A 14406-nucleotide genomic window follows, 5' to 3' on the forward strand; every position below is an offset into this window, starting at 1 on the left:
TAGGATAATGAATAGGACCATCTAGGAAAGGGTCCATAGTACGGTTTCTAACGCTAGTCTCACTAATAGATTTTGGAGTGAAGCTGTCAAGGTAGTATTGTATTTGATCAATACGTCTCCTAGCAATCCATTGGATGGCAAGATTCAAGAGTTACATGAGCGAATTGTATGACCTGTTTCACATGATATAGGGCTTGGATAGCTTGCTACTGTTGAGGTGGGAGTAGCATAGGATAGTGGATAGCCTCGTGTCTTACAAGATAGACAAGTGGAGTAATCAAAGGCTCTTGTTGAGTTAGTTTTACTTAGGTCAACAAGGGTTTCTAGGCCACCATATATTATACTCCATCTCCAAATTGTGTCATGGTTATGGATTGTAGTGTGCCTTCTTTATTATACCAATGCTATGACTAGGGATGAGAGCCATAATTTAAAGAAAGCTATGCAATCTAATTTGAATTCTTTGAAAAAGAATGCTACCTAGAAGTTAGATCTTTTTCCTAAGTATGAACATGCACTATCACATAAATGAGTCTATAAGTTAAAGGTAACTTCATATATTGCATTGCCTAAGCATAAGGCAAGATTGGTGGGTGAAAGTATTTAAGTAGGAGAAGAGGATTGTCTTTGATGGCATCTTCTTACTAGTAGTCAAGATGACCACCCTTTTGTATGGTTCTCACTTTGGTTGCTAGAGAGGATATGGAGTTTGTTTAGATGGATGTAAAGATTGCTTTCTTAGATGGGGACTTGCATGATATTTACATGCAACCGAGGGATTTGTAATGGAAGGCAAGAAGTAATTGGTGTGTAAGTTGCATAAGAGCTCATATGGTTTAAAATGGGTTCCCAAGGAATGGTATCATATGTTCAATGCAAAGTATGTGATCTCAAGGGTATACTAGGAGTAAGATCGATTATTACTAGTTATATATAAGGAATGCTAGGGATGGAACTCTTGTGATTTTGATTGTTTATGTGAATACATGTTGTCGACACCCTTCGTTCTTCTTTTCTCTTAGTGGGAAGTAAAGTAGTTAAGTTAACATTTTGGTGCTTGTAAATTATGCCCTTACCAAATGAAGGAACATATGTTTTGGTTGACATGGATTTCAAAAAAGCAAATGATCAATCCACACGAGCTTTTTTCCTTAGAGTTCTCCAAGCTATGGGCTTTGGGCTAAGTTACTACAAGATGGTGGCCACTCTCTTCTCCAACACATCAACTAGGGTAGCTATAAATGGAGGCACCTTCATTGCACAAATGTTTGCGGACAATAACTCTAATCTCATTGAGACATCAACTAAGTCCATAAAGAATTTATGGAGGTCTATGATGACTTTTCGATTGTAACTTGCTCTAAAATCAACCCTTCTAAGACTGATAGGATTTTCCTATCGTAGGATCCTCTTCAACATGCTTGACAACATTGGGATAGTCTATCTAGTCATCGAGGGAGGTATTCCTAGGGAGTATACCTTATAGAACATGTAAGATATCATGTGAGTTCAGATCCATGATTTCCACCCACACTAGACATTCCTTCTTGAGGTAGTCTTGGTCAATTTCCGTCGGCTACCATGGCATGATGTAGACCATATCTAAGCCCCAAAAATAGATAGGTGAGATTGAACTTGCTTAACTACTTCTTAGTTTATCGAATAGAACCCCAAAGGACACTTTCCCCCTATAATAAATAGATACCTGAGATTGAACTTGCTTAACTACTTCTTGGTTATCGAATACAACCTCAAAGGACACTTTCCCCCTATAATAACTTTGATCCATAGAGTCTTTGTCTTTAAGAATAACATTAAACCATGTTGCGATCTCCATTGCCTTGGGAGGATGCCTAGTGAAAAAGATGAGACAGCTCGAGTACTAAACCTAAGAACATTCTTGCACACTTTTTAAGCAAGTTCAACACCCTTACCTCTCATGTTTCTTTGTAGCATTGGTGCGAGAATGTCAATTGTGGCAATGTGAAGTGTTGATTGAACTACTATTTGAACTACTCTTAGTGGCCTATTGATCTACCACATTGACAATTGAGCGGAGTGATTTGCATGGAACTGCCATGTGGCAACCCACTAACTCTAGTTAAATGTGGAGTAAAGGCTAGTGTTATATACATACATACATACATGAAAGGTTCTCTAAGCACCCTTTAAACCACTACCTCCAATTAAATGTGGATCAAAGGCCAACAATATATGCATACTAAAGGCTCTCTAAGCGTCCTTAAAACGAGTGCATCTAAGAACTTTTAAGTTGTCTTTAGACCTCTCTGCCTCTAAGAACCTTTAAGTTTTCTATTTACACAACACCTTTAGTGGATGCTTTCTTCACTTTGCCATTGTATTTCATATATCTACAGTTGTTTGAAAGTGGAGTGCGCCTCTGCGTGAAAGCACGCCTGGTGCTGCCGTCACAGAGTCCGCCATGGCAACCTCATCAGCGTCGAAACAGAAGACCAAAGATAAGGCGAACGAGAAGAAAGGACCACCAGCTGCTCCCATGACGTTAGAGCGTTTCGTGAGCACAATGCTACCTCTCATTGATCTCGAGAAGGTACTACTTCGTCTCGTGCCTTCCGAAGAGAGCAAAGGCCTCTCAGCATACAATCTCACCAACAAACTCCAATTATGTCTTCTACAAAAAAAAGAAAAACACATGCAAGTGCAAGGCCAGAACCCATTATGCCCGGTGCAAACGCAGTTGGTGCTGCAGAAGCCAAGGGTTTACACCTCCTTCTGCCACAACATCAGCTTGTGAAAAGAATTGCAAGGGCCCTTGAGACTTTGTAGAGGGGAATGCCACAATATACTTCAGGCTCCTCTTTCCATGCCCTTAATCTTGATTTATTAGCGTTATCCTTTGCTTAATCACCTTATACATAAAGACATCACATCCGAGTCACAGCTCCGTGTTTTGTCTGCACTTACGTCATATTGTCCTAAAAGATTGTCGATAGTCTTCCAATCATTTAAAACAAAAGAGAAGTTTTCAGCCGAATCTTTCAACATAAGATGCTTTGGTAGGACCTTCAGAAGGGACAAGATAGTTTTCCCACAGTAAGTTTGTATGGGTCTGCCACTAGAGGGAGTTCTCTGATAGAAAACCAGGTCTATGCTCCTTTCAGTATCTTCTTTAGCATACGAGACAATGGGATGAAGTCTAACCACCTAACGAAGATAGTTAGAAAGAGGTTTTCAATGGGTCCATTGGTCTAGCCTGAGAACCAATAGTTCGTCTAATTTTTGTTGCCTCCTTGCAGGTCTTTGATAGTGTTCCCCTCTTAATCCATTTCCGATCATCACCATTTTTATTGCTGAACACTCTTTGCCTTTCATCATGGCTAATGGATTGTACAATCGTAAAATAGGAATGATGCTAAATGGACTACTGCAGAGAGGTTCAATAAAATGACTCATACCACTCTGATAAAGAAGACCACTACAGCTCCAAACATGACCTTTATATGTTTTACCTAGCTTTACTGAGGCCGTATAGTGCTCATTTTTGCCAAATCAGTGGCGAATTCAAAATGTTAGTCATGTTAGTCTTGGGAAATCTTGGACAAGATGAACCGGTTCTCAAAGATTTATTGGAATTGGATGAGCCGAAAGTCTTGAGCAAAAATAAATTGTTTAAGTAATGAAAAATCATGGAATAAAGCTCAAGATTTATTTACTAGTACTAGCTCCATATCAAGCTCATTCTCTAGGTGTTTTGGCCCTTGTCCATGATCCTTTTGTGGTTGTTTTTAGCCCAAACACTTGGATGCCTTTTCTCTCATGCCAGGTTGGTGAGTTTTACTTAGGTCACCTATATATAAGCTGCATTGACACTCGTACCATCCAATTTCATTTCAGCCCCATGCTTGGCTCTTTGGGTTTCTTCCTTCAGTATCATGTTCCATCTTCTTCTTGCTGTCTAGTCTCTTGCATCTATGTTTCCATTGTAATGTAAAAGTGCAAACTTTTCCCCAGCCATTGAAGCTTCTGGAAGGTGGATGATCACCTTCTGTAGCAGCATCACAATTCAGACCAATGTTTATTGCAAGAGCAAAACAATGATTGAGAGTCTTTGATTAGCCGTCTCTAAGTATTGGATAGGTCAACATTCAGTGGCTGCCCAAAAAAAAAGGCATATGTCTGATAATGTCGAGTTTGGATTTCCAGCTCCATATCAAGGTCGTTATGTAGGTTTTCTGGACCTTGTTCATTGGCCTTTCGTGGTCTTTTTTACACCTGGTTACTAGGGCACATTTTTCCAAATGCCAGGTTGGTCAGCTTTGCTTTAGTTGGCTGTATTTACATAACATTCACGATTGTAACTTCAGTTCTCATTTCACTTTCTATGCATGGGGTCTTAGCTTAGGCACTTCAGTTTTTTGCCTTCTTCATCACGTTCACTCTTCTTCTTGCATTCCATTCCTTTGCATCTTTGTTTCCATCACGAGACCAAAGCATAGAGCTTTTTGCCACCATTGAAGTTTCTGAAAAGGTGGATGATTGCTGTTTGTGGGGAGCATTGCAGTCTGGACCTATGGTTCTTGTGAATGTTCATGGCTGATCATGTTTACTGGTGTAGCAATATTGAATATTTAGCCCTTAGTCTCTGGCAATTGTTTTGTGGTGGTAGAGAGTTTAATTTTTTTTAATTTTTAATTTTTTTTCAGCTTGCCCTTGTTTGTAGAGACAGTCTCCATCTTGGTCAAAGTGTTTGATGATGACCACTCCAACCCATTCAAGGTCATCAATGTCTAACAAGAACCACAACCTAAGTTAGTCTATTTCCAAGAATTCCGTCCTTTTAGGACCCAGAACCCTCCCAATTGTTGCCAACCCTAGGGTATGTATTGAAACAACTACAGTTTGCAGCCATACACAATATTTTGTAGTTTATATGTGTATTTTGCAAGCTGGCACCATGTTTTACTTCCAAATCCATGTTTCATAGTTTCTTTGTGGCACAAATAGCTTCCCCATTCCTCCCAATCAACAATTTGGCTGCGGAGGACAAATTTGAGATATGAAAGTGATGCATCAAACTTGTCTTGAAGACACATGACTGTTTGGATACTATCAACAGTATTATTGTGATCTTGTAGAGTGATGACAAAGGCTCACTAAAGGGGATTATCGCTGATCAGGCAAACCAACCACTCTCACTTCACACATTCTGGAGAAGGTATTTGCTTGTACAAGTAAACATAGAAGTACTCAGTCTCTTTGGCTATATGTGAAGGATAGTTGTGCTAGGACAAACAACCTTTATAGAAGGAGATAGTTGCTTCCACCACTTCAAAAGATCAAGGGGTTGTCATAAGCACGTGAAAGCTTATTGATTTGATGGGTCACATTGAGAAGGTGGCAAGACCTTTAAAGATGAAGATTATGTGATGTCTGTGATGCAAAAGCTTCTTGAACCTTTCCATGCTTTTAAGACCACCATCATTATTCAAAAAAATCGCTTAGGCCTTTCCAATAATGCATCATGCTGTGGAAGGGGAGACTTTTTTCACCACTTCAAAAATCAAGAGGTTCTTGTAAGCACATGAATCTGTTTGATTTATAAAGCTTTGAATGGCAAGTTTCTGAAATCAGTTGTCATTTGGAGTTGTGGCACAAGAGATTAGGCCATATGAGCTTGAAAGGACCTGATGTCCTTACCTCTTTGAAGAAGGTTGATGGAAAAGGCTCTAAACTTGATTTTTGTAATGATTGTCAGTTTGGAAAGCAAATGAAAAATTCCTTTTACTCTGGTGTCTTCCGTAAGTCCAATGCCTTGAACTTAGTGCATTTTGATGTATGTAGTATGCCCGTGAAATCGTTGGGTGGTGTTGCATATTTTATCTCTTTTATTGATGATTGTTCCTCCAAGAAGATTTGGGTTTATTTGTTGAAAAAGAAAAGTGAAGTGTTTACTTTTGTTAAAACTTTTTATGCATTTGTGACCACTTAGACAGGTAGAAAGTTGAAATGCTTGAGAATTGATGATGGGGGTGAGTTCATATCTATTGAGTTTAAGTTTTTTTGTGACTTGCATGGAATCAAGAGGGAGCTTATAGCTCCTTACAGCCCTTCTTCAAATGGGGTGGCTGAAAGATTTAATAGGACTTTATGTGAAAGAGTGCGGTGCATGCTGTCCACTGCTAATCTCCCTCATGAATTTTGGGGAGGAGAGGCACTTAAAACTGTGGTTCATATTTGCAACCATTCTCCAAATAAGTCCTTAAATAATGGCATTCCTGAGGAGGTTTGGTTTGGCAAATCGGTCTCATATGACCATTTACGGATATTGGTTGTAATGCTTTTGTGCATGTTAGAGATGAGCTAAGGAGTAAACTTGATTCGAAATCCACCAAAGGCATTTTCATGGGCTATGGTGATGAGGGTGAATTTGGCTATAGAGTGTGGTTACCATAGTCCAAGAAAATTGTTCGCAATTGTAATGTTGTGTTTAATGAGGCAAAGTTGTTGAAAAGTACTTTAGCCTTTGATGAAGACATGAAAAATGTCAAATTTCAAAATTTGCAACCACCTATTACTTCAAATGATGAGCCTCATGATGCTATACCACAGGCTGAAACTGATGATTAGCCGGTTATTTTTGAGCCACATGGATCATTGGGTACACAGGTCTACACGCTTAAGAAGGTAGCCACATAGGTATGACCCCTCTTTGCACTATGTGATGCTTACAGATGAGGGTGAGCCCCTTACATATAAAGAGGCCAAGTCATTCGAATTCAGCATAAAGTGGGAGCTAGCTATGCAGAAAGAGATTAAGTCTTTGTATGCTAATGATACTTGGGATCTTGTGTTATTGCCTAAAGGAAGAAAGCTTATTCCAAACAAATGGGTTTACAAAGTAAAGACAATTGATGGGAAACCCAAGTACAAGGCAAGACTGGTTGCCAAAGGTTATGCAGTGAAGGAGGGGATTGACTTCCAAGAGGTATTCTCACGTGTTGTGAATATGACCACTCTATGTGTGCTTTTTACTCTCACTGCTGTATTGGATTTAGAGCTGTACCAAATGGATGTGAAAACAACTTTTCTACATGGTGATATTGATGAGGAAATCTACATGAAACAACCCGAGGGCTTTGTAGTTCTTGGAAAAGAGCAGTTGGTGTGTAAACTAAAACACAGCTTGCATGGGCTGAAGTAAGCACCATGACAGTGGTGCAAAAAGTTTGACACTTTTATGCTCTCTCTTGGGTTTACACGTAGCCATGCAGATCATTGTTTGTACATGAAAAAGGATATAGATGGCAACCCCATCATACTTGTTTTGTATGTGGATGATATGTTGCTAGTTGGGAAAAGAAAGACTAGCTTGGATGCTCTCAAAGATCAGCTGAAATCAGCTTTCTCCATGAAAGATTTGGGGAATGTAGAGCATATATTGGGCATGAGAATTTGCAGGGATAGAACGCAGAAATTGCTATTCTTATCTCAAGAAAAGTACATTGGAAAGGTACTGGACAAATTTAACATGGCTGAAGCTAAGCCTCTTTGGGTACCCTTACCTCCATATCTTAAGCTTAGTAAAGCCAACAGCCCACAAGATAACATGGAAGCCAATGCTATGAAGGGAGTCCCTTATGCATTAGCTTGTGGCTCTCTTATGTATGCTATGGTCGCTACTCTTCTAGACATGTCTCATGCAGTGGGAGTTGTCAGGAGGTTTATGTCAAATCCCGGCAAAACGCATTGGGAGACTGTCAAGTGTATTCTTTAATATCTAAAGGATACACAAAGAAAGTGTATTTGCTATGGGCAAGGTGCACTTAGTCTGTAGGGTTATTGTGATGCAGATATGGCAAGTGACTTGGACACTCACAGGTCCACTAGCGGGTATGTCTTTACAGTTGCTAGTGGGGCCATTTCTTGGTGCTCCAGGTTGTAGAACATCGTAGCACTGGGTACTACTGAAGTTGAATACATATTAGCTACTGAAGCTTCTAAGGAAGCTATATGGTTGAGTAGACTTACAGAGGATCTCGGTATGTCTATGAGTGCTCAAGTGTTGGGATGTGATAGCCAGAGTGTTGTGTATCTAGCTAAGAATGCCATGTATCATTCACGCACAAAGCATATAGATGTGCGATATCACTTTATCAAACAGATTTTGGAAGATGGTCTAATCACATTATCAAAACACAGGACAACCCTGCAAATGTTCTCACTAAAAGTCTAAGCAAGGCTCAGCATGAGCATTGCATACGACTAGTGGGAGTTGGTTAAAGGTTCACTTTGGACCTTTAAGTGGGAGGTTGTTGGGATGTAAAGGTCCTTTATTCCTTATTAACCTCTGTGTATCGTACACGTGTATTATTATGTTGTATATGTGAATGTACCCTTACGTGCCCTAAGTATAAATACGTTTTATTCTTTGTGTACCAACACATTGTTGGTACACCCAAGATCATATCGTACTCTCTCTTTGTCACTCCCACTCACTTGCACTCCTCTGCCTGCTGAAGATCTTCATGCTTCCTAATAGCCACTCACAACACTAGGCATGATGGACATTGTATTAACAATACTAGACATGGGTAAGTGGTAGTCTCATGTGAGCTCAAACTAGGAACAAACTCTGTTCTGTGTCAAACAACTCATCATGAACCTGGATGTCAATCCCAGCTTCACGATTTCAATCTACTAGACTTTGGTTGATGTCAAGGAAACCTTTGTCACGCTCCCTCTCTAGCATTGGAGAGTTGTGAGGGACAACTTGCATCACTTGTACTAGCAAGCTAGAAGGGAGGCCCTTGCAACCGTTGCCAGGGTTGCATGATTGGATTTTGAACTTGGACTTGTAGATGATGACTTGTTGATAGAGTTGTCACCCTTGTTATTATCCACTCCTCCTTTTCCAAAGGTACTAAAGTCCGACAGTCCTTTCGGAGATGTCCCTTCTTGCCACAATAATACAATTGAGACTTCTTCTTCTTGTTCTTATTCTTCTATATCTTACCCCTCTTGAAAATCGGAACATTTGGAGTATTGAGAGAGCGTCCTCATTGAAACATGAATTTGAACACAACTCCAACGTAACACTCATCGATGAGTAAAGCCTATAGAGCATTAGTAGGAGAAGTTGAAGGAGCCATGATAAGGGAGATGGAGAGAAGATGAATTGAGGCAAGGGATCTTAAGGGATAGGGGTGTGCGAAGAGGACAGACTCAATAGTTTCAAGAGTTCAAGTAGTAAAGAAAGCACATAGAGAAGAAATCAACAATACATAGAGTGTAGTGAAAAGAACATGAAAATCGGATACACAAGGACCCTCTCTAAAGTTGATCAATGTATCATAGACAAGTTGATCAGAAAACAAGATGAGTGCTATCAAAGCAGATCAAACAGAGCCAACAGATAAGGGGAAAAGGCTTGAAAACATAGTTGCCTAGCTTGTACATACTACACACAATAAATGTAGAAAATGTAGGGTCAGCTCAAAAAAACGTAGGCTGATTAAGCAATAAATGCAGCAAAATTGGCAAAAATACATTACCAGCTTTGAATGTAGCTGTCCAACTTGTAGAGAAAGTAGATTAGCAAATCATAGAGGGCTGCTATCTTGAGGATGTGTATTTTTAATGCTTAGCTCTGTCATTATTAAGTTGTGTACATGTGAGGTACACGTGTGAAATGCAAGTTAGTTAAGTGATAGTGAGTGTCAAAAAAATGACTGAGAGACTAAAGAGAGAGATCATAGTAGGGTTTGCGGTGAGAAACATAGTGTGTGTACGGCAAACATTGAGAGAGAAGAGAAACCTAGAAAACATAGAAGAGCACAATGAGAGTGCATTGAATCATACTGTGAGAAGAAAAGCTGAAACAACGGAGCCAAAGCTTAGAAGATGATTGCATTGTCTTGTTTGACTTAGGCGGTAGCACCTATGGGAATCTTCATAGCAAAGGGAGTGCGAAAAGTCCTTTGGGCAGTGAGCTATTGAAGTAATCACTGGAAGGTGAAGGATAGTTGTTGAGAGAGCAAATCGCAGTCCTCTGATGTTTTTGGAGATGAGAAAGATGATCATCAGCTGTCGAGGAAGTGAAACATAGTCCTCAGATGTTGGGAAGGTAGCCTAGGTAGCAAATGCAAGTTCCAGAGTGTGTCGAAGCTATCAAACGCAGGGAGAACATCCCAAATGTTGCTGCTAAATGTTGGATGATGACGCTAGATGTGGAGGGAGTCCCAGGGTAGCAAAACACAAATACTTGGGTGTTGAAGAGCTGATGCTAGGGATGAGAAGGCTAATTGTCTTCAAGTGGAGGGAGCTGATGCTAGGCAGAGAAGTTTGAAATGCAGGCTGTCTAATGGTCACCAAGTGGGAGATGATGTTGCCAGCTATGTAGGGTTGATGCCAAGATGTGGGGAAGCTTCAAAGTGCAAAACTTGATGATGGAACAGGATGCCTGAAGCAAAGAGAGAAGATGGAGTAGGCAACCACGAAGCACGACTGCAATGTTCGCCGGAAGGGGTGTGAGGGTAGTGGAAGTACTAGAGAGAGAAGGGAAGGGTGTTTGATGATGAAGGAAGAGGGGTGGAGAATGATTGAAGTGGGTGTAAGAATGAATGAAGTGATTGCCTATTTATAAACATAAGCTGTCTAGGGTGACGCACCACTATGTGGGCACCCACTGAAAAAGTGACGAGAATGAGGGCACCAACTCTTTTTGGGGTTGTCAATGCGAAACCCTAAATGAAGTGTGAAAACCGAAGAAGTGGTTTCTCAATACTCGTTCTCAAGTCCAAAAAGGGATGAACAAGGAGCAAAGAGAGATACAAATAAGATGTAGAGGATCCCAGAAATCCAAGATTCCTACTTGAAAGGTAACCTGTAGTAAGAAACAGTAGATGGGATGAACTATAGAACCTGACTTCACCTCAGGATTGAAGCCACTAGCTCCGTAACTCCATAATGAAAGGAATTCAAAGACGTCGTCAGCAAGTTGCTGTTGAACCTTCAAGGCCTTGATCTAGGTGGTATTTGAAGATCTTGGGTATCAAAAGGAGAAATGATTGCTCAAAGAAGATAGCCATCCCCAAAGAGTAAATGGTGGGTGAACTTCAGGATGAGTAGGTCCCCCTCTAAGGGTGGTAGGGGAGGGGCCCCCTCTCAAGCCGAAGAAGTAGGAGCTTCCTCTAAGGGCAAAGAGTATACATTCCCTTGTGAATACCTCTTTATGAGAGAGAGGGAATCTAAAAACTTATGGATCAAGGAATCCTGTCAATTGATGACGGAGGAAGTGTCGATCTTGGTCGTGTTGAAGAAGGTATCTTGGATGTTGAAGACATTGAAGAACTCCCAAAGGTGGCCTCTCAAACTTGAGTAGTCGAGGGTGGAGAAAGGTGAGGCTCATGAGGAGCCAAGGGTGGGCAAGAGTTAGTGTCTCTCAATGGAGTGGGCTGCGGAGCCGAACAACCATTGTATTGCAAAGGAGTGGACTACCGAGGGAATAATATCCAACAATCAATGTCTCTCAGTGGAGTGGACTACAAAACCGCGGGTTATTGAGGTGGCATTCTTGAAACCCTAGAAGAAGTAGAAGCAACCTCCATAGCGCATTGTGGCGGTCGTGAGGAGGCCGTGGCGCCTGATGAATCTCTATTTGCGCCAGAGGACTTAGTGGCATCAGATGCGTCTTATTGCCTTGAGCATAAAAACCTTAAAGTGGGTGCAAAATAACTTTGCGGCCTAGAAGGGAGAGGTGGCACAACGAGTGCCTGGGGGTAGATGCATATACTTTGGTGGTGGTCCATGTTGACAAGGATTGGTGGGAAGTCCAGTTATTGCTAGAAGAGGAGCACCCAGTGGATTGTTTGTCTACGTGTGGAGAAGTTATAGCATTGGAGTGTCAACCTGTAAAAGGGAGGGTGGGTGGGAGTGGAAGAGAAGGTATCTCTATCTCTTGGTGATGCAGTGGAGGGGGAAAATCAATAGATGATGTTAAATCCGCAATCTGTCTTTGCCTTCTCTGATGTAGAGGATCTTTGTGGCTCACTGAGTGCCTTTGGCTCTGGTACCATGTTAAAAAACTGACTAAGAGATCGGAGAGATAGTAGGGTTTGTGAGGATAAACACAATGTGTGTATGGCAAACATTGAGATAGAAGAGAAACTCAGAAAACATAGAGGAACACGGTGATGATGCACTGAATCATGCTATGAGAAGAAAAGCTGATACAACGGAGCCAAAGCTTAGAAGATGACTGCATTGTCTTGTTTGAATCATGTGGTAGTGCTTGTGGGAATTTGCACAACGAAGAAGTGAAATGCAGTCCTTTGGGTAGTGGGCTATTGAAGTAATCACTGGAAGCTTGGAAGGTGAAGGACAGCTGTCGCAGGAGTGAATTGCAGTCCTCTGATGCTGTTGGAGATGAGGAAGATGATCATTAGCTATCGAGGGAGTGAAGCGCAGCCCTTAGATGCTAGGAAGTGTTAGCAGATATGTTAGCTCATGTGTGAGTCTGAGCTACAAAGTCTTGGGCACATTATTTAGGTTATTTAGGCATTTTTTATTGTCATTCTATGGTCATATTGGGCATTTATTGCTAGCTGACCTGACATTTTATGGCATTATTTGTGTCTATTTATTTTGGGCTCCTCCTCCTCAATTGGTCAGTTCACCACCTGGAGTTCCCGTTGAGCAGCATCTTTTGAAGTGGATTTTCTGATTGCTTGGAATAAGTTGGATGCATCATAATGCAAAAATTTTAAGCAATACAATAAGAAGTTTTGGGATGCATTGCTGCCCATTACTTCCTATCGAGGTGTTACTCTTAACGAGCAAGTGGAGAAGTATTGCTGTGGGCTGCCTAAAGGAATTAGGGATTTTTGTATAAAGACCAGTGTGACTAGCATGTCACACGACAAGTATAGCGGATGCTTTGCTGCGTGGAAAGGATTCAGGCTTCCAAGATGATGACGAGAAGTTGTTCAAGAAGTTTTCAAAGGATGAAAAAAGGGAAATATTTGAAAGTAGGGCTGAGAAGAGGCAAAAATAGAAAGGAAAAATTTGGAAAATACTTGCACAATGCAAGGAGTTAATGGCTGCAAATAAGTGCCTCATATGTGAATAGGAGGGGCACATGGCAAGGGATTATCCCAATAGGCGGCAAGTTGAAAATAAGGAAGATTAGAGATAAAGTTTTTGGGAGGTACTTAGTGGGATTTCACAATTATTCACCAATGGATGGCAAATGGATGGAGGATGGTGACTTCACAAACCACTCTCAGTTGTTGCAACTTTACCTAGAAGCCTTTCAGGTGGAGCTAACTTTAGATTAGCCTCAGTCAAGCTTAGTGGAGCTTAGAAGGTCCAAAGCATTGTTTGATGCTCAAGGGGGAGGACACACTTCCACTTTTCTAGTAATGGACAACTCTAGTGTAAAGTGAATCTTGAGTGTATTCAGCATGCATCCAAGGTATTGTTTGTTGACACTATGTTTGCTAGGTCAAATTATGGTCACATCAGAGGTTAATTATCAGTTGAAATGGTTTTCAGTGTATGGTCATTAGTTTTCAGTGGTATTCAATTGGTTTTTATGGCTAGTAGCATGCGAAGTAATGCCATTTGATAGTACAACCATGGTTTATGCTTTGCTATGGTTGTTTTGTCAAAACACTTTTGAGATAGAGTTAATGGATGCATGCACAGTGGTTTTGATAGCAGCTAGAGTTTCTTTTCGGTTAGTTATGACTTAGTTATGAGGGCTGGAAATTTCAGCATAAGTCGGGTAGTAGTATAGAATAGTAGCAGTTGATGCTCTTTGACTATGGTGCCTACGCTCTTTCCAATTCAGTATTAGTTTGCTTTTGTCAACTGGCAGTGCAATCAAGGACGATTGCAAGGATTTCAAGGGGGAGATATGTCACCAAGACGTGTATTTTTAATGCTTAGCTTTGGCATTATTAAGTTGTGCACGTTTGAGGTACACATGTGAAATGCAAGTTAGCTAAGTGACAATGAGACCTTAATAACCTTGGTGATCAATGAGTAACATTGGCAAAAGTTGTAATAATTTATGCTAGACAAGTGCTAGGAACGTATTCGGTGTCAAAACTTGGCCTAGAACATTTAATTAGCCATTAGTGTCAGCGGTGATACTAGGGAGTTGGCATTAATTGATTAATTAATGTCATTTACTAGTGTCACCTATTATTGTAGTCTCTTTTGAGCATATCACCAACACTTGGAGGCTTTCCTTCTGGTTGGAAATGGCTTGTCAACTGTGGTAGTTGCAATGGCAACCTTCGCTCTCTCTCTGTGCTTACTCTCTCTTTCATACCAAATTGTGGCTTTTTGACACTTAAGTTATGCCTACACTACTCTATGGGGCAGCCATTTGGGGCCCAAGCCTTTATCATACTAGACAGA

The 14406-nt window shown here is 40.8% G+C and overlaps 1 protein-coding gene across 2 annotated transcripts in view; it reads left to right on the forward strand.

Annotated features, from left to right (window-relative positions):
• The first annotated feature begins 2347 nt into the window (after positions 1 to 2347).
• The window catches only part of LOC148014149 (DNA-binding protein), a 68057-nt gene continuing 55998 nt past the window's right edge, over positions 2348 to 14406 (forward strand). Inside the window, exon 1 of one of the 2 annotated variants that reach the window (XM_087667429.1) lies at positions 2348 to 2572. In XM_087667429.1, the coding sequence (XP_087523555.1) occupies positions 2444 to 2572 (129 nt within the window). In that variant the 5' untranslated portion in view covers positions 2348 to 2443. The remainder of the gene's footprint in view (positions 2573 to 14406) is intronic. The other variant, XM_087667428.1, reaches the window with a different exon arrangement.

Source organism: Lygodium microphyllum, chromosome 25 (genome assembly GCF_053477565.2).
Source record: "Lygodium microphyllum isolate KBCC chromosome 25, Lygodium_microphyllum_v1.1.10, whole genome shotgun sequence".
Classification (NCBI taxonomy): Eukaryota; Viridiplantae; Streptophyta; class Polypodiopsida; order Schizaeales; family Lygodiaceae; genus Lygodium; species Lygodium microphyllum.